The sequence below is a fragment of the Camelus bactrianus genome, chromosome 2 (genome assembly GCF_048773025.1).
Source record: "Camelus bactrianus isolate YW-2024 breed Bactrian camel chromosome 2, ASM4877302v1, whole genome shotgun sequence".
Classification (NCBI taxonomy): Eukaryota; Metazoa; Chordata; class Mammalia; order Artiodactyla; family Camelidae; genus Camelus; species Camelus bactrianus.
The window spans coordinates 122326009-122350424 of NC_133540.1; the positions used below are offsets into that span (position 1 = coordinate 122326009).

At 38.6% G+C, this 24416-nt stretch overlaps 1 protein-coding gene across 2 annotated transcripts in view; it reads right to left on the reverse strand.

Annotated features, from left to right (window-relative positions):
- SLIT2 (slit guidance ligand 2) overlaps window positions 1–24416 on the reverse strand; it is a 347888-nt gene that overhangs the window by 59249 nt on the left and 264223 nt on the right. The window contains exons 13-25 of one of the 2 annotated variants that reach the window (XM_074349827.1): window positions 24030–24173; window positions 23754–23917; window positions 22737–22760; window positions 19075–19225; window positions 16406–16480; window positions 14801–14944; window positions 11142–11285; window positions 9443–9609; window positions 8418–8550; window positions 5236–5304; window positions 2556–2627; window positions 2005–2076; window positions 343–414 (exon numbers count right to left, since the gene is read on the reverse strand). In XM_074349827.1, the coding sequence (XP_074205928.1) occupies window positions 343–414; window positions 2005–2076; window positions 2556–2627; window positions 5236–5304; window positions 8418–8550; window positions 9443–9609; window positions 11142–11285; window positions 14801–14944; window positions 16406–16480; window positions 19075–19225; window positions 22737–22760; window positions 23754–23917; window positions 24030–24173 (1431 nt within the window). The remainder of the gene's footprint in view (window positions 1–342; window positions 415–2004; window positions 2077–2555; window positions 2628–5235; window positions 5305–8417; window positions 8551–9442; window positions 9610–11141; window positions 11286–14800; window positions 14945–16405; window positions 16481–19074; window positions 19226–22736; window positions 22761–23753; window positions 23918–24029; window positions 24174–24416) is intronic. The other variant, XM_074349832.1, reaches the window with a different exon arrangement.

The window sequence follows — 24416 nt, forward strand, 5'->3', positions numbered from 1 at the left end:
GCCGCCATATCTAAATTGAAAATATTTACATTTTCATTTCTTCTGTATAACGCAGGGAACTCTATTCAGTATTTTGTAATAATCTTTAATAAAAATATGAAAATGAATATATGTATATATTCATTTTGTATGTATATGTATATGTATGTATATTCATCACTGGGACATTGTGCTGTACACCAGAAATTGACACATTGTAATTGACCATACTTCAATTAAAAAAAAAAGAAAAACTTTACGTTTTATTTAAAGATGGAACCAATCAGATTTTATGATGTGACAATAAAAAAGGCGGCAGAGGATTGTTTGTTCTAAACCCACACTCATGAGCTAGATACTCACAGGTGTGACAATGCAGAAAGATCGTTGAAAGCACCTTCAGGCACAACAGAAATGTCATTTCCATGTAGAGAACTAAAAGCAAGAAAAAGCAAAATTAAATTTCCTATTATTTCAGGGAGTTCAGAAAAACCCCCATGCATATATGAAACTTTATAACAAACTTTTAAATCAGTGTAGAAAAGATGGTCTATTCAAGAAACAGTCTTTATACAAATGGATATCTATTTGGGAAAGCAGAAAGTTAGTACCTACCTCACATCATAAGCATAAAGTAAATTCTAGGTTGAAGAGTTAAATGTAAAAATAAAATTGAAAATGTATTAAAAGAAAATACAGCAGTGTTCCTTTTTATAAATGTGGGATATTAAGGGCTTTTAAAAGCACTACATTATAAAACTCAGAAACCATCATGGGAAAAAGTGATATATTTTTGACATTGTAAAATATATCCATAATATAAAAGATTACATATAAAGAACAGAATGGGAAATATTTGCAACATATGTAAGCTATAAGGATTAACTCCTTTGTAAAAAGACCTGTAAACTTGGAGTCAGGTGGGAGATGTATAAAGGCATGTATGTTAATGAGGAAAAGACAAAGTACACCGCAGAAAATGGGAAATAATGTGATCAGGCTCATAGAATAAGAAGCACAAATGCTCAGTAAACAAATAAAATATTCTCAAATGCTCTAGTAATTGGAACTGCAAATTGAAACAGGAACAGAAAATAAAGTTCCATCTGTCATATGGCAAAAATGAAAGGACTGATAATATTCAATATTTGCAAGAGTGCTTTGAAATAGGTGCTGTATTAAAACAGCTGGTGGAAAATAAATCTGTAAATTGACAAAATCTTATTTGGGGAACAACAAGATGGTGACTTTGGTATTCTCCTAATGTGCCTGACAGTAAGATGGATGTGTAGAATGTTCACTCCAGCACTGCAGAGACAAAAAAAATCTAGAATCAAATCGAATGATAGTAAAGATGAAAGCTGGTTAAATAAGGTACGGTTCCTTCATTCTATGAAGTATTCTGTATCATTTAAGCAGTTGAGAAATATGATACAGATGGACTGGAAGAAGGCTAAACCATATTGTTAAATAAAATTAGTCAATGGCAGAACAAGAAAAACCCTATTTATGGTTCTTAAGTTATATAGCAGTGGGCATTCATATATCAATATATAAAACCAAGCACAGAATAAGGACCAGAAAAAAAAAAAACTGTTTAACTGTCAATTCTGGGGGAGGGGACTGGGATTGAGGATCATGTTTTATTTCACATAATTTTGGATAAATTGTGTATCGTAAAAATACGTTGATGTATTATGTAATTTCTAGAGAAATTAAAATTTCCTCTTTTTCTTTCAAAATTACTTGGATCTATACAAAACTACGTCTTAATATCATATAGCAGCAAATTAATGACTACAGCAACAATGTGTTACAAAAGAGAAAAATATGTTCTCCAAGTAAAAGCTGTTGGGCAATGATACAGTAAAATGTAATTTTCCTATTTCCAAATCTGTAGCAACTCATAATACATACTACTGAAAATACCTGAAAATAAACACAAAGCAGTTAAATCATTAAAAAGACAGTCCAAAACCCAGATCCCCAAGAAAAGAAGTATTTTGTTAAACATAAGATGCTTACAGTAATCGAAGAGACTTCAATCCATCGAAGGTTCGAGGAGGAAGACATCTCAGACGGTTGTAACTAAGAATTCTGAAAGCACACATAAGCTGATTTGTTTTACTCAGGTATCCCCCAAATAGCCAAATGTCATTTAAAAAAATAAAGCAGTTAAGAAAAGGGTCATTATAGCATGTTATACACTGAGAATACTGACACATAACATTTCTGCATCTTTGTGTTGTTTCACTATTACAATGTATTTATTTCTAAATACATTCTAGAATGCTTCCTACCCCTGAGGACACGCTGATGTCTCAGCTGTGTCCTCTGTAAGATGACTTTCTCCAGAAGTCTATCTTAAAGATTTCTCTAAACCCCACCACAAATGTAAATTATTCTTTGTTTCTCTTATAGAACCCAACACTTTTTGTAGTATCTGTATTTGTTGGTTTACTTAAGTTTTATTCGTCTGTTTCTCCCAACACTATTAACGTTCCTTGAGTGCAGAGACTCTGTCTTTTCTACTAGGACCGTCCAATGAATACTCAGGACCACACTTTCATACTCACAAGGTGAGGAGCTGGGTCATGTTGCTGAAGCTCTGATTAGACAGGGTGCTGATTCGGTTGTTACTTAAGTCTCTAAAAGAGAAAAAGAAAGACATGGAGTCTGCTGTTACCATGAGTCATTCTTAGAAAGGGAAGGTTCTTCTTGCTCACAGTCAAAGCAGCGCTAGGACTCAGCTTTCATATGAAAGTAACACCACACTGGGCAGACTGCAGCCTTCTTCATGACTACTCACGCCCCCGCCTGCTGAAATTAGAAGCGACCAAGTGCTTTGGCTAGTGAAGTATGGGCATCAGTTCTGGTTTCACCTCAGAACAGAAGCTTTAGCGCGAGCTAATTCTGTCCCTCTCCTCCCTCCTCTGCAAGGCTCTTGATGTCCCACAGAGGTCCTGCCTGCTGCCTGGACCCCAGAGCAAAGACAGGCGGAGGCCACTCACAGCTGACACATTTATAGGTGAGAAATAAACCTCTGTTCTTGAAAGTTCCACCGATGGCACATACTTTATCACTGACGCATACAAAGACTCAAACAGGGTAATGGAAAGGATCCCTTATTTAATTACGTTAACAAAGCCGTCGTTAATAGTAACACCATGATTAAACACTTGGCCTATGGCAAAGTCACTAGCACGTAGTTGGTCCTCAGTAAATGTCTGTTCAATAAATAATAAGTAAATGAGAGAAATGTGGATTTTTTTTTAACCAATGCTAAATGGATATTTATAAGTGTACTTTGTACTACAGGTTGTAATTTATATTCAGTGAACTAATTTTTATTATATGTATTATATGTGTGAAATATATATGTAATATGGCATGCAATAATAATGTTATAAATATAATACTATTATATAATATATAATAACATGTAATGACATACATGTTTCGTATTTTGCTTTAGACAAAAGTTAGCGAATATATACATATACACACTCATGTAGTTACGGCAATGTGACACATATTAGTGAATATTCACTAAATTTTACCTAAAGCAAGATGCCAAATATATGACTAAAAGGAAGATTCATAAATAAATGGAACATCATGGGTTGTGATTTGGGTTCATTTATGTCTGTTGTGTATTTATGTTCACTATATTTTTTTCTGAAGCAAAATATGTGAATAAATGCAAGATACAGAAGAGCTGCTGAAGGTTATCCATTCCTTTATTAAAATACCAAAATGTCAGTAAAATGGACCAAAGAAATTGTGAAATGGTGGGGAAGTTAGAGCAGCTGAGCTGTACCATCCATCTTCTTAGCTGCTGAGGTACTCAAGCTAAATTTAAAAAATGAATAAATACATCAACGCTAGCAGAAATTACTTGCCTAGAGTTGTATGCTGAGTCACTGGTAAAATCATTTCTGGACCTACAGATTCTTTTTTCATTTCCAAACTGGTTTTAACTAATCACATGCTGTCCCACAAATGACCCAATGCTGCTAAAGTGACCCTTTGGAAATTGCAGCAATTTAATGGTTTATTTAACAGAACAAATGTATGTAATCAGTTCTTGCTGCTATTAAATAAACAACTAGGGGCAGAACAAGATTTTTTAGAGGATATTCTTTTTTTCTTAACTTAGTCATTTGTCATTTAAACAGTCCTATATACTTCCCACAGAGGGTTTGATTTTCACACACATTTAAGAAAAACTGAAAATGCTCAACAGCATTTTAACTAACCTCCAAGTGCTTAGGGTAAAGTTTACAATGAGAAACGTGACATTTTCTGTTACCTAGGTTTCCATTCACGAATTAGGCATAAGCCCCCTTTTCTGGGAATACTAGAAATCTAAGACAGTCATATTTACTCTAAAATCAGATAGACTTAAAGACAAAGTATTTCCTTTCATATCCACTATTGCTGCTGATTTTTTTGTTTTGTGACAAGTTTCCTTGTTTACCAACAACACTACTCTAAGAGTGACATTACATACAGTAAGATTCTATCGTTTTAAAAATACTGTGCACATAACCAGATTGAAATGAAATGTTTGCATGTTTAAATATAATCTAGTATCTACAAGTTAAAAACTGTAAAAAACTGCTTACATACATTAATGAAAGAAAGATGCTATGTTAGGAGGACATCAAAACAGACTGATAAAAACAGCTCAATGTTTTGACATTATTACTCAGAATGTCAGCATCTTTGTCAAGTTTATTCACACACTACATATGCAAATATGGATTTTATAAAATTTTAATACTGGAATCCCTTTATTAATTCATGAATTATATAAGTGAATCAAGCCTAGTAAACTAGATTTCCAATACATTTTCAGTAAAGGTTTTACCATCTGCTATGTTTTGCTTAAAGTCAATAATAACATTGTTTCCCATCCTTCTTTCCTTGGATTCTCATAAAATCGCCCATATTCATCCTCAATAGCATTCTCTAGCATACTGCATTTCTACAATTCTCCGATACTTAGACTTAATCATATTTACACTTCGAATAGAGGAGGGCCTTTTTCTAAGGCGCGCCCTTGTCTGACTGATATTCAATGAAGACGTAGCCAGTGATCCAGAACCTCAGTGAGCAAGAAAGGAGGCATCTAACTGAAATGGATTTGTATTACCTGAAAGGCTCGCTAAATCTTCTGCCCCTTGCTATCCCCACTTTCCTGAAACAGAATAAGAAGTCAAAGACGGAAAAATACAATTATACATTACTCACATAAGTGTTAGATGCTTGTAGTTGGAGAGTTCCTTAGGAACCAGTGTAAATTGGTTCCCATCCAGATACCTAAAAACAAGGAAACAATATTATCTTTTTGAAAGTTAACAGTTATGAATCATAAAATAATTGAATAATATATCAGTCAAATGGAAGCAAGGAAACACTTGGTAATTTTGGCCTTAAGATGTCATATTTTTAGCGAAGATTGCTATTTAAGAGAAGTAAAGGAAAAAAGACCACAGTTGCCCAAAAGAGTAGAACTCTTTTGTGGATTACTTAGGCTAAATTATAAAACCAAGGAGAAACTGATGAGTCAGTTCTTTGTGGTTTATCTAAGGAGGCAAGGCACATATCCAACCATTTGTGTGTCAGCAAGAAGGGTCATTCAATCAACCATACTTTTAGTCACCTTCAGTTCACTTGTGTTTATGTGGAAACAACACCATGCAATGCATTCACTATTGGCAGAAACTTGCTACCGCCGGCAAGAGTAATCTCCATCACCTTAATACGTATTAATACACTTGGTCAATAACAATGAATGGTTCAAACGATATACTTGGGAATTTTAATGTCATTAGATTTCAGTTTAAAAAAAATCTTAAAAATAGTTTTTACCCTTGTATATCTGCTTGGTGATATTAATTTTAGGAGAGTTCATAGAAAATCACAACATTTATCAAGCACACAAATATAGCAAATAGATGTAAAAATAATAATCAAATCACCCTATATAAGTAAAATTTCCCTTTCTGATTAGAGTCAGCAGAGTAATCAGAAAATAGAGACTTTGGGCTAACAAGCAAGACACAAAAATAAATGAGTTCTTAAAGTTATATCCATGATATCACAAAAAGAAAAGTAATTCCATCTCCTCCCAAGGCTGTCTTTTCCCGAATATAGATGATGAAGGGTAAAAATGTCTTTCAGTGACTTGGGGCGTCTGGTTACAGACGTGCCCACAAACAATGCTGTCACATCGGACACATGGCCCCTCCTGCCCAGCGTCGTGGACCATCTTCAGATCCAACTGGGGTTGAGGTTAGTACTTTTGCTAGATGTGGAAGTAGCTGAGAAACTGCATAAGATAACAATCTATTGCAAACATTTCAAAACGAGAAAAGTTATACAAAAGACACAAGTTATCAAAATATGTAAAAATATGTGATTTAAGAGTCAGGCTTTTGTTATGACTTCTTAACATCTATTCAAATTTTCTGACTTCACATTTCGACTCCTCTCGCTCCTTTCTTTTCTCTAGATAAGAATTTCTTGGTACCACTAGAGGGAAGCATAACCCCACATACTGCAGCACCTTTCCCTTTATTCCAGAAAACATCACATTGCAAAGCTAAAAAGATTCAGAATGTGCTCTATGGATGCTTACATGTAAATCAATCGAAGAGGGGAATTATATGGAACTGATTAAAAATAAAAGATACCATCTGTTCAAAATTGTCCACCACTACATACTTATTTGTGCCAAATTCTTTAATAATTTAATATATTATGCACACGGACATTTTCTAATACATGCATATATGTTACTGGAGAGAGGGATCCTGCTGACTTGCTATGGTTCTAAGAATAAGCTCTTGGGGGGGTAAAGCTAAAATTCACAAGAGATGAGCTAATATTTTCCTCTTCTCTGAGACATATTTTCTTTAGATAAAAGAATTACTTTGGAAAATTTGTAGAGGAATAGATTGAAGATTCCACTATCTGACAAATGAAACATGTAGATGGCACAGACAAATGAATCGAGAAGGTTCTCGGATGAATAAGGAAATTGAAAGATGTTCGAAATTATTTGCTGGGAATCAGGTAAAAGGACGAAGGCATGGGCCAAGAAGAAGGGATTTAGCATCAAAGATGATCTAAATGTTACGCTGAGTATTACATTCTTGGCTGGGGTGTTCTTAGAGTCGATGTTTTGCATACAGAATACTCTACAGGCATCTAGCTTCCGACACTGAATGGAGGGTAATCTTCTGAAATAAATGCATATCAAAATGAGAATTAAGAATTTAACCACACACACACATATAAAGCAGTGCTGATAGTTACCTAACAAGTGTGATTGGCAGCAAGAGAGAGAAACTGAGCACTTCACAACAGTTCAGAACCAAAAGGGAAGATCACATACTTTTTCTCTATTCAAGACCAAATTAGAATTTGTAAAACTGAGCATGATTTGCAAGTAAGTTCCTTGATAACTGAAGTGACCTCTTCTTGAACCTCACTGCCTGTGTTCCAGGTTGCCAAAAGTTTATCTAAGCGGCTCGTTCAGAACCCTTGTACAGTTGTGCATGAATTACAGGTACACGGCTTCATGACTTAGACATTTGATACATGGTTTCATGCAGTCAAAAAATAAACAGAGGCCAAACGACTCAGTGGTATATCAGGCATTTGTCCATGGTCCTCAGTGCACAGACAAAGGATCGGAAGGGAGCCTGCATGCTCTGACTCATTCCATTCCACATGAAGCATGAGGCAGCTAAGGAAGTGTGCGTGGTGCTCAGTATCCCATATGTGTAAATTGGCCATGTAATTTGTGGTTAAATATCAGTTTTGAAAATGTTAGGGATAACTGGCCCCACATCCTTTACGACCTAAAGGACTCTGATTCAAGTCCAAAGGGCAATATCGCTTTTTAAAGGTAAAGATTATGTCAGCTTCTTCCACATCCTCCATATTTATGCATCCCTTGGGCTAAGATATTCTCCATGGTGACATGTGGTGAAGAATAATTAACCATATGAAACATCCCAGACACTGTAGATAAACTAAATATATAGCATTTCTCAAGGTGCACATGAGGGAACATTGCTCTTGTAGGGGAGGCCACGAGAAAAGGCTTATGGAGGTGAGTAAGGGCAGAGCGTGGGAGCTACCTCCGAGCTTACACCCTCCTCCCCGGAGTTGCACAGTGCACCTTAGCGTCCTAAAGGCCCTGAGAAATCCTACAGTGAAGAGAGAAACACAATCAGTACTTCCCAAGGGTACCTGAATTTGCTTTTACATTATTTGTTTAGGGTTTTACCTGATACTAATGAATGGATTAGAGAATGAATGTAACTTGTAAAAAGGACTCAAAAGATTTTTGTTTGGTCTCCATTTCCCTTGGCGTGTGAAACAGTAATCGTTCAGGAAGAGCAAAGACAAGCACTACTTACAATTCAGTGACGTCTCTTGGAATGCCTTTGGGCAAGACCTTCAGGCCTTTGTTGCTACATCGGACCACTGTGTCCAAGCAGGTACACTCCGTAGGACAGCGAGAGAGTGGGGAACAACTGTTGTCATCATTTCCTAAATTGCCAAAAGAGATACAGGAAAATGCAGATTTGTGGCTTGGGAGATGCTCGAAGGGCTTTTACACCTTTAGCTTAACCAACGCAAGAGTCTTGAGCCTAACTTACATACAGGGCATTCAGTATTCACAAACAGACACCACACGTTCTGGGTAGGACTGTTTTCAGACTGCCTAGGGCAGAAGTCCAAAACACAATTCCCTTTGTATTATCAATACAATTATAATGTTATGTTCTTTTTTGCCATTATTTATACAAATTATATTTTTATTTAGAATATGTAAATGTAAACTGAATTATGGAGACACTGTAAGGAGACAGACATGAAGAGACAAAGGGACAGATTACTTTAAAATGTTTAGCAAAAAGTGTAAGGGCCTCTCATGTTAAAATATAAGGCTCAAATGAGCCCTTCACTTACTGGCAACAATAACAGAACCCCCTGTACCCACATTACAGAGCTATTCTGAGAAGCAAGTGCGATGATATAGAGAGAGTATTAAAAAGTGAAAACTATTGTTTTTGTTAAGTTAACTAGAATTTCTATTTTAGAAATCAGTTGCTTTTATCATCTAAAAGTGGCAGTTCCTAAAAGAGATGCTTAGAATAATAAAGAAAATTAAAACCAAAGCTGTATAAACAGTATCAGCCACAAGTTGGAAGATTTTCTAAAACACTCAGAAGCACACGTCAAGCAGAGTTAGATGTGAAAGTACAGTCTGAGCAAGTAAGGGCCCTGCTGCTAAAACAAAACAAAACAACACAACAAAGCAAAAAATGCACAATAACTATCTATTGCCTGAACTGTGATATCCTGTCTAGCAGCGCCCACAGCATCAGAACAGTCACCGCAGGGTCTGGTCACCAGCCATCTGGCCAGGCTTTCTTACCATCATCGCACGTGAAGTCTTGGATGGCAACATCCTGGATGGGGATCTCTTTGAGAAAGTAGGGTTTCTGACATCGAGGATTTCCCGTTACAATTCTTTTCTTCCTGAGCCATTCTCCCAACCAAGCCAGGTAGCAGTTACAGTTAAAAGGATTGGCCAAGAGGTTTCTAAGCACCATATGCAAACAATGCAGAGTTGAGTTTAGGGGTTTGTGTTCCCACTTCTCAAAACCCCATGCTACCATGTTCCCACACCATACCTGTTGGAATGATTCCTTCTTTGTCTTTGTATTCACCCCACCTCCTATCCTTTCACCCCACCTCCGATCCATGATCAGTCACACACAACTGGGATGCATTCTTTGGCTACAGTATTTATGTTTGGAACTTAAAAAATAAAATTTTCATACAAGAATTCTTCAAATAATTTCATATGAAAAATAAATTGAAGGTGGTAATTCAGGGTTGGTGCCGTGGATCCTGACAGATACCTCATTTAGAGATCATTCAAATGTGTCAGAGATCTGACTTGCTGTCAAACTTCCCTACACTGATAATGCAGTAATTTAATATAAAGATGAAGGCTGATTACCTTATATTATTGAGTTTAACCTGACAACAGCTATTTCATTAATTTGTCATTTCAAGATTTCCATCTTTTATTTGCTCCAGAGAATAGGTTTCCCATCTAAACTGACAGCTGAGTTGATTAAATGCCAGTTATAAAAATGAATTTACTTCTCCAAATCTCAATACTTTTGGCATCTCACCACTTCAGCACAAACCTATCGACAATTCCATTATTTATAAACATGCCATCTTTAATATGCACAAATTAGTCACTCGATGTAAAATGTCACATTTTATGTGGAAAGAGGGTTAAGTACTTTACTGATGGATGGATGCTTCCTTCCCATTATTTCTTCAGGGACTTCAGCTATGTTGAACATGACTTTTTCCCCCTTCTAACTACCTTTTCCATTATATTAGTATATTTAGATGCCGCCATTACCAGAAAATCATATGAGTTATAAGATTCACCATTTCAAACACTGCTTTTTAGATACTGACAAACAAAGGGCCTGAAATACTTGGAGAGTTTGTTTGTTGACACTTTCTGAATTCTGTCTGTAGACTTAACAAATATTCTTTATTGTCCAGCAGTTTACATAAAACGTCCTCTTGGATGAGCTCAGCCTGTTTCTTTAATACCTTCCTAAATATCATAGTAAATGCCCTCTAGTGAGCTTTTATTGTTGGTCTGGTCATCCTGATACATCTCCTGTCATTGCGAATGATCCTTCTGAGCACAGTTGGTTGGCAATAACCCTATCAACTCTGTTTTTTATGATACTTATGCTGCAAAGACTCCAATGGAAAAACACTGGGGAAAATCTACAACATTTCTTTTATTTACAACTCAATCAAATTACAATAAGATTAGCATGTATAAATTAAGCCACATCACATTATTCTAAGAAATAATTGATGGAAAAAACACTGTAACTTTAATATAGGATGGTAGGCAATATTTTTAGGAAAAAATTTAAGGCAGTTTAACATGAACGAATTTGTCCTTTAAAAAAAAAAAACCTAAGTCCTTGATCACATTTTTATGAAATGCTTAGTAATGTATTAAAATGTTATCAATAAAAAGTAACAAATATAATGAATAAATAAAGACTATTTCTCATACTTACAGAGTAGATAAAGAATGGAGAGTATCAAAAGCCCCTGGTGCAATCGTCGTAATTTGATTATCGTATAAAGAAAGCAGACGCACAGAACTGAGTCCTATGAAACTGTCGTTCCCTACACAGCTTATGCGATTACTCCTTAACATCCTGAGGGGAAAAAATACAAGGTCGTTACAGAAAAAGCACCAGGCAATCCATCTGCCTAGCTAAAGACCAAACCCCTCTTTGCGAACGTGTAGCTTTCATTTTTCTAATTTTGGAATGTTCTCTTGTCATTAGGATTGGCTGTGATATGTACAGTCACCCCTGGGTGTCCCTGGGGGATTGATTGCAGGTACCAAAACCCACAGGGCCTCCAGATGTGCGGTTCCACATTCACCGCGGATGTGCGAATGCAGGGCCCTCAGATATGGAGAACGGGCTGTTTTGAGAACCTTGTGCAAGATAAGATGCTTAGAGTTGTCAACGATGATGCTCAGTTACAAAAACTCATGAGCCTCAGCATGAATTTCCAACCCCATCTAAGGAGGGTAGAACGTTTCCTTTGATGCTACAATTCTGTCTGCATGATTACATAGTGTAACTAACTCACCTACAGCTCCCTAAGCCCTTGAAGCCCTGTGATTTATGTATTCATGGTAGCATTACATTTGCTGCTGAACAGAAAGGAGGCAGAAAAGAATCAATAGTCACCACAGATGAAGAATTGAGGGCGTCTCAGGGACTTACAGCCAAGTTAACGTCAACACGGGACAGGGGAGCCAAACCTGACTGAACTTCTCAAAGTCTGCACAAATTATTTTATTTGTTTTGAGTTTAGAACTTAGACGGAGGCAATAGTTAAGAGATCCCAGGTGTTCAGGATGAAGTTTAAATAGGCTTCTCTTGAAAAAATTCTGACTTTTTTTTTTTTGTTTAGTCATTGCCATTAATAGGATTAACACGTTTGTCATTTCCTCATCGTTGCTAAACTTCTGGCTGGTTCTCAGTTTTTTCCCCGATCTGTTTATTTGTGGGGCTTAGAAAAGGCACAGAAAGCTTCTTAAAATCCCGTATGAAAATGGATAATTGGCATGCATTTTATTCAGAATTGCTGAAAAGTCATTATTTTCCTTAATTCTTCTAGACGTGGGTTGACCATGCTCCTGGAAGAATGCAACAATAACAAAGTGTTCCTTCAAAATTCTACACTGCCCTTTCATAAATAAGAAATCTCAGCTTTTGCGTTCTGCGAAGTCACAGATAACAAGAAAGGATGATGCCCTCCTTATCATGGCATCGTTTTACCTTGGGAAACCAACGCACAACAGAAAAATTTTCCTATCAGCCTTAGCCCTTGCCATAAATAATTCAGAACATTTGGTCTTAATCTTGTTGGAGTCACAGACTCCTGAAAGAAGTTGAAAAAAAGCTTTGCTTTCTGTCGCTGGAAAAATCCATAAGCACACATATGTACCACATTTTGCCTGCAAATGCTGGGGCTTCAAAGACCGACTGCAATGTGTACAGGAACCCCTGAGAGGTTTACGAGTCCTGAAGGGTTGAGAGGTCCACAGGCAGTGAGGGGGTCTTGTCAACATCTTTAGAGATCCAAGCTGAAAGATACCACTTAGGGCAATAGCTGCGTCCCAGTAAAGCTGCTGCAGGCCTTTCGATGTCCCCAGCTTCGCCCTAAATGCTCTCTGAAGCTGCACGTGGCACTAGGATTAAGGAGAGAGCCCGTGGGTGCCTGTCTCAGGTGCCAAAAACAGAAGAGGTACAAAAACACTGCTAGAAATATAATGAGGCAGAAAGCTGAATTTAGAGAACTTGTCTCAGGGAGAGCCTTGCGAATGGACCTAGTCAGAAAAAAATACTTTGATAAACTCTTCGGGGCAGTGCCAGGGACAGAGCTGGGCCCCCCTGAAATTCGTATGTTGAAGTGCTTGGCCCCACTGTGGGTGCATTTGGAGATGGAGCCTGGGGGGAGGTAGCGGTGGTGAAATGAGGCCCTGATCTCACAGGACGGGTGTCCCCAGACGAAGGGACCCCGAGCTCTCTTCTCCCGCACACGGAGGAGAGGCCATGTAAGGCCACGGCCAGCAGCAGGCCGGCTACAAGCCAGGAAAAGCATCCTCACAGCACCAGCCCTCTCAGCGCCCTCATCTTGGATGTCTAGTCTCCAGAAAAGTGAGCTCACATGTGGCTGCTGTTCAAGTCACCCGGCCTGGGGTCTGCTGCCGTGGCAGCTCAAGGCTGACTAATGCGGGCAGTTACAGGCCCACCCCTCCCCCTCCCTGGACATACTCTGCCCCTCAAGGAGAAGGTTCTAGCAGCAACAGTCACTCAGCTCCTCGCTAAGAAGACAGGCTTCCCTTTGTTGCAGGATTTCTGTTTTGCTGAGCCTGGGGGAGGGGAACGGGGGCAGGAGTAGATGTCACCGCCTGTGGTGTGTCTCCTCTGCTCTCCTTCCACACACTCCTGTCTCCTCAACACAGAGACTGAAGGAATACTCGCATTGCATGTTGCATTTTGAAGGGACTCCGAGTTGGCCCGTGGGAGGGGTCAGCAGGCTGCAGGCTGGCTGTGTGGGATGGTCAGGCTCCAGGCTACCCTGCGAGGCTCAGGGAACACCTGCCCACTTTCCTGTGCAGAGGTGTGCGAGCAGGATGGGAATCTGGGATGCCATGGGCACAGCCACGTGGGCTGGGGCAACGCCGTCTCACTCCACATCTATAAAGGGCGGGCAGTGGGTTTCCTCGGCTATTGGTCCCCTGGGCGTGGCTCTCGGTGGCTGCACGGGGCAGGGTGAGGGTCTGGGGGGACGGCGGAACATGGCCTCTCTCCACTGCAATCTCTGCTTCTCTTCCAAAGGCTTCAGAGTTTCATCTGTGTCTCTTCTAATTTTTAGGCCACCACTTTTGTTAAACTTAATAATATGCCTTAGAGATTATAAAAACCACATATACACACGGCAGAACATTCCAGATGTTGTCCTTACTAGTCAAGCCAAGCCCCTCCTTCCTTGGCCAGCAACCTTTTGGAAACATACAGAACTTCGTTTTCCCAACCTCCTCACCCCTGAGTAAGTAAACATACTCTTAGCATGTTTTCTTCAAAGCTGATAGTTAACAGCTCTACCACCGGCCAGCTTCTCTCTTTTTTCACTAAGACCTTGCAGGGGCAGACAAAAGCAGTCAGTCTCCAGATAGGCTGGGGGTAGAGGGGGGTCTGAAGCTAGCGACCTTGGGCCAAGAGGGAGTATTGGACAGAGGTATTTGAGAAAAAGGGGAGAGAATGATCATTCTGAGGAAGAACAGGGCAGCCAGAGCTGGACAAGCACTGGAGCAAAGATGGTATTTTTTTGTTGAGGAATCAACAGCCAGGAGGCTCCTTTGATTATTTGTAAGCAACATACTGAAGTCAGGGGTATGGGAGCAATGGTTGTTTCCATAAAACGTGTGTGCATGTGCGTGTGTCTGTATGCATGTGTGTGTGTGTGTGTGTGAGAGAGAGGGAGAGGGAGGGAGGGATGGAGGGAGACAGAGAAGACACAGAGAAAGACTGATGGGAACAGAGACAGAGACGGAGGGGGTGATGAAGAAGAGTAGGAGCCACCCCCCCAAGAATATAATAACCTGAATTACAACCCTGCGGCGCAACTCTATGCAAAGAATACTTACAAAGTTTTGAGGCTTTCCAATCCCTTGAACATTTTATGCTGAACATTTTCCAGACGATTACTTGTGAGAAGTATTTCGTTTACACCAGATGCTCCTTCAAACGCTCCCTCTTCAATGTCTGTGATCTTATTGTTGCTAAAGTTTCTAAATAAAAATGGTTGAAACAAATATGTGAAACAATTTCTTTCTAAGAGTGAGGGCACTGAGACAACACGCTTCATCATTGTCTTCTACTGAGCAGAAGTCTTCCACAGAAGCTCCACGCTCCCTCCTGCCTGGCATGCCCAAGGCTCTGAAAAGCCCCTACCTTCTGATTCCATCACGCTGAAGTGGTAATCACACAAAGGGGTGACATCTAGGCTGAAAAACTACCAGACCAATCAGTGTCAAAATAATCTGCAAGGGTCTCTGGACCCTCGAGGTCAGGTCTTGAGTTGTGTAAACTTTTCTGTTTTCCACAGCACTAAATAAGAAACTTTCCCAGGAAATGCCCCTGATTAAAAGTGTTGAATGAATTAATGACTCAAAGAAGGCAACTGGGTGGAGAAAAGAAGGAAGGGCTCAAATGTACTGGGGTGTAGACAGCATCAGAAATGTATCTGAATACGGGATTGCTCCCAGTGAAACTTCTCATGTAATAATGTATCAGAACCACCAACTTAATCGTCAGGAATCTGCATGATTTGAAATACTACAATGCCTGCGCAGAGGGTAAGAACACCCAATAGAGCTAACACCTTCCCATAGGTTCTATCTTCCTCTTTCTCAAGGCTCACTCCGAGACCAGGGATGCCCAAGAACAGGAATCATTTTTATGTATCATTTGATTCCTTTCAGAGCATTGCACATGTCAGCTGCTCAGTGCACATTACAATACACAACACGCACTGCCACTCACAGTCTATGTGACTGGGGGCCCGTTACCCAAGCAAAACACAGGCATCATGGAGGAACACCCCCCTCCTCCTTCTGATGTGTCCTGTGATGTGGAGGGTGTCTCTTGGGCTCCACACTCACGGCCTCTGTCCTGTCCCTCCTTCCATCCTCCCCAGGGGGGTGGATTACTGCCTGCGTATGGTTGAAGCTGCTGAGCTTAATAAACTTATTTTACGCTATGAGCCACGGCACGTGGAGTACACAGATGAGCTATCAAGCCAGTTTACCAATCATTCATTTCGACTATCTTCTAATGAAAGTTTAATGAAGCAAAAAGCCAAACGGTTGACATGAATGTGCTGAAGGAGAAATCGCAGTATGGTTTGGGGAATAGAAAAGGAAGTTACAAAACATCACGGAACTCATCTCCAGCGCGCTTAGATGGCTGGACTCCTGCTGTGGCCGCAGAGCAGGCCAGCTGTCTGAGCTAAAGTAACATGCTAGGATTCTGCTATGTGCAACGTGGTTGGCATCGCTGGACTGCCTAGACAAGACGCAATTCCTTAGCTTCCTCTCAGAGTTTACCCTACATTCATGTCACAGGTGGTATGGGGATTTCTCTGGCTCTTTTATATTTCCCAATTTCCAAAGAAGTCGAAATAAAGCTGCAAAAGGATAAGAAAACACAACACTACAGAAATTTTAAAAGATGCCTAGTATACGGCTTACATTTTACGCAACTGAGGAAGTTTCTTGAAGATCCCTGTAGCTTCCAACACTGTAAATTCATTACTATTGAGGCGCCTAGGGGAAAAAAGAAACAGAAAAGTTTCATTCCCAACAGTCAGGAAGAGATTAGACTTTATTTCTTGTACAGAATTATAACATTATTTAATGATTATCCTAGAGCAAAATATTGGACACGTATCAGAAAATTTGTGGGAAGTATTGATTTTTTTCCCATTTGTCCCACATTTTAATGATCAAAATAAAAACATATGAAGAAGCACATAGTAAAGAAAACCAATAATCAAAAATCAAAACTCCCATTCGGTAATCTGCAGAGCAGTTTCTCACACTTTTCTTTTTCACTATTTCCCCTTCCCCCAAAAGCACTGTAGACTGTTTCTCTAGTCACTTGCTTCACAAATATTTTTATTAATAGCTTTATTGATACACATTTTACACACCATAAAGTTTATCCTTTAAAGCATACAATTCAGTGGTTTTTAGAATATTCACAAACTAGTGCCATCATCTTTGCCTCTCAATTCCAGAACTCCTAATTCATCACTCAGAAAAAGAAACCTTATACCTATCCACAGTCATTCTCAATTTGCTGTCCCCCCTGCCTCAGTCCTTGGCAGCCACGAAATTACTCTCTGCCTCCATGGATTTTCCTATTCTGAACATTTCACATAAATGGAATCATACAAGATGTGGCTTTCCCGGTCAGGCTTTTTTCACTTCACCTCATGTTTACAAGGCTCTTCCACCTTCAGCATGTATCAGTGCTTCTCCCATTTCATGGCCAGATTATATTCAGTGGTATAGACCTATCATAGCGGATGGATATTTGAGGTGCTTCCACTTCTTGATTATTATAAATAATGCTTCTAGGAACACTGGTGTATAAGTTTTTGTGTGGATATATGTTTTCAGTTCCTTTGGATATATTCATAGGTGTGAAATTGTTGCTTCACATGCTAAATCTGTGTTGAACTCCTTGAGGAAGAGCCAAACTATTTTTCAAAAGGACTGCACCATTTCACATTTCCACCAGCAATGTATGATGGGGTCAATTTCTCTTACCTGTTACTGTCTTTCTTTTTAAGCCATCCTAGTGGGTGTGAAGAGCTATCTCACTGTGGTTTTGATTTGCATTTTCCTCATGCCTGTTGATACTGAGTATTTTTTCACGTGCTTATTGGCCATTTGCATATCGTCTTTGGAGAAATGTCTATACAAATCATTTGACCCCTTTTTAATTGGGTAAGCACATTTTACTTGTTGAGTTCTAAGAGCTCTTTATATATTCTGGCTATAGGTCCCTTATCATATATATATTTTGCAAATATTCTCTTTCCAGTACTGATTTTTAAACATAAAATGTAAAAAGAAAGTCTTAATTTCTGAAAACACACACAACCTTTGCTGAAGATAATTTAGATATAGTTTCTAAATTCTTGATTGACGAGTACACTTACTTGAAGTGTTCTCATGCTGGAAGATAGAATTTGAATTACTGTCTGTGGTATTATTGGAAATAAGTGTAACTCCCTTCATGACAATAAATACAGAGTTCAGGGCTTCTGCTGCATGGTCTCTATGCATTTTTGAAGTCCTGGACCTGTGAAATAGCTTCATCAACTAACAGAAATGTAAAAAAGCATCAGGGTAACCACTAGGTAGTTATTTTCTGTCATCTTTTTGAGACCATTATATTATTTTTAATTATTCAAATTGCTTAAAATTCATTAAATGACAAGCATGAGTACAGGCCCTCTGGGAGATAAACCATAAAACACCATCCCTGTCATCAAGGGGCCATAATCTAGTTGAAGACGAAAGAATGATACATGCATAAAAAGGCAACCAACTCTGCAAAGCAGTTAATGACAAATTCCAGATGGTGCTACATATAAACATTGCTAAGATGTTCCGAAAATGATGGGATTTTACTAGGTTTTTCTTGGATTTTTAGAAACACTAACATTAAAGGTCGTACTTTTATAAATAAAGTCAGTAAAGGCTGACCAAACATGGGCACAGAACCTGTAAATGATTCAATAAACATACTTTAGAACCACATACGTGCTACACCCTATGTTAGTGTTATAAATATAAATCTGATCACACTCTGTCTTTCCAGCTTTTCCTGCTGTGATATTCACTGTTCAGGAAAAAACTATCCTTTGTGATGAATACTTGATAATCATGGAATCCTTCCACTCGTGATTCAGTAAAGTCATAAAGCTGATGAAAAAGGACTCTGAATTCCTAATGAATGGAAATTCAAAATGGTGACTCCCAAACTAATTTATCTGGTTGCTGGAGAGACTAAATACATTCAAAAGCTATTAAGTGCTTAGAAATGGCTTTGGGCCTAAGTAATACCCAATAAATAGATAACAAGTGAGTACCAGTATTATTAGCATTATTAAGTGCTAACTGAATTTTTGAAAGGTGAATTCATTTCTGTCTTTGTATCTTGGGCCAGAAAGATGAAATAAGATGGCCTTTAATATACACACTTGCATAAAGAAGGGTTAGGCCAATGCAGGTTAATTAAAATTGATGTAATTATTGAGAATCAAAAGGTAAGACAAAAAATTCCAATGCTTTGATGCTTTCATCCCCTCCCTCCCAACCTGGGTGTTGCTGGGAGGGGAACTCACAGCTCTGCGGTGTACTGGGGAATGTGGTCCGGAATCTTGGTGAGTTTTTGATTGGAGCAATCTACCGTGGTCCCTTCACAGCGACATTTTTCCGGGCAAGCCAAGTCGGCAAAGCAGTCTCCACTTAATTTTGATCGGTAGTCTTCTGTACCTATTGAGGAGTCAAGCCACAGAAGATGACGGTGAGTCTGGAGGTTAGAATATTGGTCACTTTGTAGGAAGAGAAAGTAAGATAACTAGAGATTATGTAGCAGGGAGACAACTTGGGGGGTTCTGGTCAATGGATGCCAGGAGAGGGTTAAAACAAGGGCTTGGGATTTGCTGGAAAAAAGAGTAACCAGATTCACAGGACAGGAAAACATTAACAGAGTTGAGCTTTTCACAGCTGTACTTTCTGCTGATCCAGTTATGAGCCATTCTAGCCTATTTGACAGCTAATCACACAATGGCTATTCATCGTTACGGAGTTTATTTTTTCTCTGAGTCAAGAATTTAAAATGTATCCAGTAATAAACAGATGCCTATATATCATTGTAAATTAGGGCTTTCGAGGCAAATAGATGGACTCAGGTTTTTAAATTTTCTATGGTCTTTCATTATTCTCTCCCTCTCACATAATCTTCGGAAATGCTTAAAAAGCCCTCTTTTTTTTTTTTTTTTCATTTTGATTTTATCAAAAGAGACAAGTAAATCCTGATTTAAGCCTCAGCAGCTTGTCATGCTGTAGAAAGCTGCGTGACGTTCCATGGTGCTTGACGGAACCATGTTTTACTTATACCTGGCAACCACATGGTTAGATCAAGCACAACAGAAAATCTCGCTACATAATCACTACACCATCCACTAGGCCAAGGGTAAGACCAAAAGGAGAGATGAAGGGAAGCAGGAGAAAAGCTACAGACGTTCTGGAAACGTAATACTGTTTACATGACATGCATTCTTCCCGCAGAATGTTTATGACCATAGTAAGAGTATTACTACCGAAGATTTCCTGGAAACACAAAGAAGGGGCTATACTGAGAGGTGCCTCCAACGTTCCTCAGAACTGCAGAATGGAAACAACAGCTTTCGGGAACAACATCCAGGAAGAAGTTGAAGGTGAGCTACAAGGACAACAGAGAAGCTCAAGAGATCTGTGGTTTCTTCTTGGGAAGAAAAAAAAAATAAAGGCGCAAAAGAGTGAGACTCAAAGAAGGTACATCAGGATCGAAAAGGGAGGACATTATGTTTCAGATCAGACACTTTTACTTACAGCCAAAATGGTGAATTCCTGCAAAAGTAAAGATCACCAAGGGGGAAAGAAAGACAGAGTAAACCCAATTAAGATGCAGATACACATACAGAAAATTAACTACGGTCTCTTCCTTCTCCCCTTTTTGTGGCGAGGATCAGGGAGTGGCCTGGCGTGGCAGGAGTCATCATGCTTTTTTAATACTTTTATAATAGTTTTTTGAAGCACAGTGGTCTTACAGGAGAAGCATGGAGTACAAGATGCAGAGCACAAATTAAGTTCTTGTTGATTCCTTTAAAAGATGAAGTCTCCATAAGGTGAGTTTTCTTTGAGTTATCATTCTAATTTCTAGAATGCCATCCAGATGGTGGTAGGCAAGGAAGTAGGGAAAACTGAGTGAAAAACCAGTCATGAGCTCTTCAAGGACCATCCTTGGAACGTTTGGCTTAAACCTTAGGCTGCGGCTTACACGCTTTTTAATGACCTTTCCAGCTTATAAATAATGTCCCTTAGTTGAAATGGAATCAGGACCTCGGAAGAAGTTGGCAAAGCTGAATATGATAGTTTCATTCAGTTTGGCAATTAATGCCATGGCATTTTTTGAGGATCTGTTGTGGTTTAAGCTCTCATTTTAAAAGTGAAATGAGAAAATAGTGGGAACAAAGTCTAGATGACAGACACAAGAGGTATTTTACATTGAAAATACTCTGCGTCCAGCGCAGTGACAATAACGCTTATTTTATCGTTGCCCTTTAGGTAGGCTCAGACTTCAATTAAAATCTGGGGGAGAAAAAGGGAGAGGAGGCCCAAAGAATTCTTCTGAGTCTTGATTTCTGTAATTCTTGTCAGAAATTGACAATTAAGCCATGATATCTAATGTAAAAGGATTTTTCCCCAAAACCTGTTTTGGCTGCTGTAAATAAGAGGGCAAAACTGCATCAGAATTTATGAAAACAATTATGACTTTTGCACCTTATTTGGTGAATTAGAAATGTTAATTTCTAAATTACTGATAAAGAATATTTAAATGCAATAGATTAAATGATTTGATAACAATTATATCACCTTCTCTAATTTGGGGATTTAAGTAATAGGAATGTTTTATACGATAGGTATTCTGTTTTTCATTACTTTTTCTGGGTAATAGCTATCAGATTGCTTCCTACTTAATAATTGGGCAAAAATAATGAATTTTAAAGATTGCCAATGAAAGTCAATCAGCTGTTATTTTCAACATGTTATTTCTTCTGCAGCCTGGGTAATATATGAAATATTACTCATCATTCAAGTCAAAATAAGTAATAAAACAGAATCTGTTAAATACATAAAATTATTCATATTATAATTCAACAATGACACGCAACACATATCTCCTCAAAATAGAGACCAAACCCAGAGCTCTTCTTAAGGAAATAAGTATGGTTTTTCACACTAACACCTTAGAAATATATTTTTATTTATAATTCTTAAAATATATTATAGTCTAGAGTATACCCAGGAGATTGTAATTGTGGCCAACGAATTATTAACACATATTTTTATATAATGGTTTAAAACATACAGGTCAAGAGGCATTTTACACAATTGGCAGGCAAGGAAAAACAAGTAAAGAAACATATTTCAAAGAGCTAGTTCTAGAATCATCAGCCTTGATAGTGTTAAGATTGTAGTGGTAAACGTTTCACTTATTTTTCTAAGAAACATTCCATTCACCTGCCTAAGTTATTGAAGACACTTGGTGCCCATGAACTTCTGATGCTTCCAGGATGGATGTCAATATTGTTTCTGTGGTGCTATTATACTGTGAGGCCAGGTGTGCAAGAATTTAAAGTCACAAATAAGATGCAACTGCATGTAAATTAGCAGAAAGCTGCTGCTTTTGTGTAAAAACTGAAGTAATGGCAACCAAAGTAAAGCTAAAAGGGATGTCTTTTGAGTCTAACAATCTCTATAAAAAAGTAAATCTCATGATCGAAAACACAATTCTGTGTGTTTGTAACTGATTTCATGTAGAACTAGTTCTTTGACCACAGGAAGGTCTCTGTCTTTAAAACCAGCTCAAGAAGCTATATTTTAAAAACAGGTTGAAAGGTCAGATATACAACATAAGGAGAGAAAATGATTTAAGTAGAAAGCCATAGGTTCAAACATTTTAGCTACCGTGAGAGATTTTAGATAATGTGCCAAAGTGAGAGAGAGAGAGATAAAAAAAAAAGGTGGGAGTTTAATAGTAGAAGATGTTTAACATCAGAAGCTGCATGCAAAGGTCAGGTTTTCAGGAAACAGCTACAAGTGATCTACGCAGAAGTAAATTGAGCTACAGAGTACCCGCTGTACTTTCCAAAGCATGCATATCAAAGTTTTAGAAGCTACATTTCATAAGGTGAGGCAAGGGTGTCTGCAGTTAGTCCTACTACCAAGCAAAACCTACCTGGAATGAAATACTGTTCTTTAGCTAAATAAAAAAAAAAGAGAAAAAAAAAATAGAAGATGCACCTGAATGTCAGCAAGCAGAGATATGAGTTATTATTAGATTAAGAACGGACTAAAGTTACTATAGATAATTAAGTGAAAATGTATATTCACAGCAGTGGCTGAGGTTCCACAATGTACAGTGAGGAGGAACTGCGTCTAGAACCACGGACAATAAACAGCTTTGTTTCCACATTAGCATTTTAGTATGAATTAACTGCCGAATGTGAAATAACGCCTGGAATAGTTAGGTACCCTACTACCCAAAACACATAGAATGCATTTTACTATAAGAAAATAGAAAAGATTGTACCAAAGCAAATAGTAAATTTCAATGAAGTAAGCTTTGTCTTTACTATGAATACAATGTGATCTATATTTTGCTTTTTATAAGTAAATGTAATATTTGCAAAGTGTTAAAAGATGGTCTTTTGGAAAAAAAAATGTATCCTCACAGTCCTGTTTAAAATGAGAGAGTGCAAAACGAGGAAATGGCGTTCAGTGAGAGAAGCAAGGAATCCGGAGATCCTTCCTCTCCTTCCCAGCCAGAGCAGATCAAGTAACCATGTCTCAGGTATCTTTCTTAATGTGTGAAAACGTGATTAATTACCTTATGTTACTAATAGAAAACAGCACGACAAACCTGAGACTTAACAGACTTAAAAGGCACTCTGAGTTAGCTAAAAGGCTCCTGTTAAGTTCAAATCCTGAGATGACAGTATGAAATATCCAGGTGTCTTTTTTTTTATATTTCTTCTGCTTTTTAATTTCTTCTGTAACATTAAAAAGGTTACATTGTAGGTGTGCTGTAAGAATTGCGTCTACTTCTCTTTATATTTTTTTTCATGGGCAGAAGAAAAAGAAATAGGATTCTGCAATGTTTGGGAATTCAGCCGAAGGCCAGCTGTCGCTACAGCTCACGTAACTACTGTTTTTGGTTAACACTGGGGAAAGGTCACAGGAAGTAAGAAATTACCTGAACAACGGAATTTCTTGCTTTTGATCTGTCCGATTCTTTTGTTTGCCAGACGCCGGGGGCTGGTGCAGCGGGCCCCGCTGGTTTCGATCGGGTTGGTATGGAGGTAATCCGCCAGCCACTTGAGGTGGCAGTCACAAATAAAGGGATTCTGGGCCAAATGCCTTTCAGAAACACATACAGAACACTCTTACACATGACTTGCAATGAACTCAACTCTCAAATTCAGAGTGACAACAAGGGTCATCAAATCTGATCCAAATGCTGGGTACGTACATAGTCTGAATGGCCCGGAGAGGCGAAAAGGTCCCCTTGGCAATGGTCTGCAGCTTGTTGTCGTACAAGGAGAGAAGGTTCAAGTTGTGCAGATCCTGAAAAGCATCTACCCGAAGGCAGTTTATCTTGTTGGCATTCAACAATCTGTTTGATCAAATAGTCGCAGAATTAAAGTGTAGCATCTCATTAACCCACCTTCAAGACTCTGTCCTTCCTGAGAAAACCCAATCATGAGATACATTCCTTTTAACCTCAACACTCACATTGTGACTGTAATCATTGAGGTGTCACAGGCTGAAGATTTGGGGTCATGGCAGATAAAGCAAGGGTCCTATCTAATGACTGGATTGTCTGAATCTAGCCATACTTACCCACTTACTCAACAAA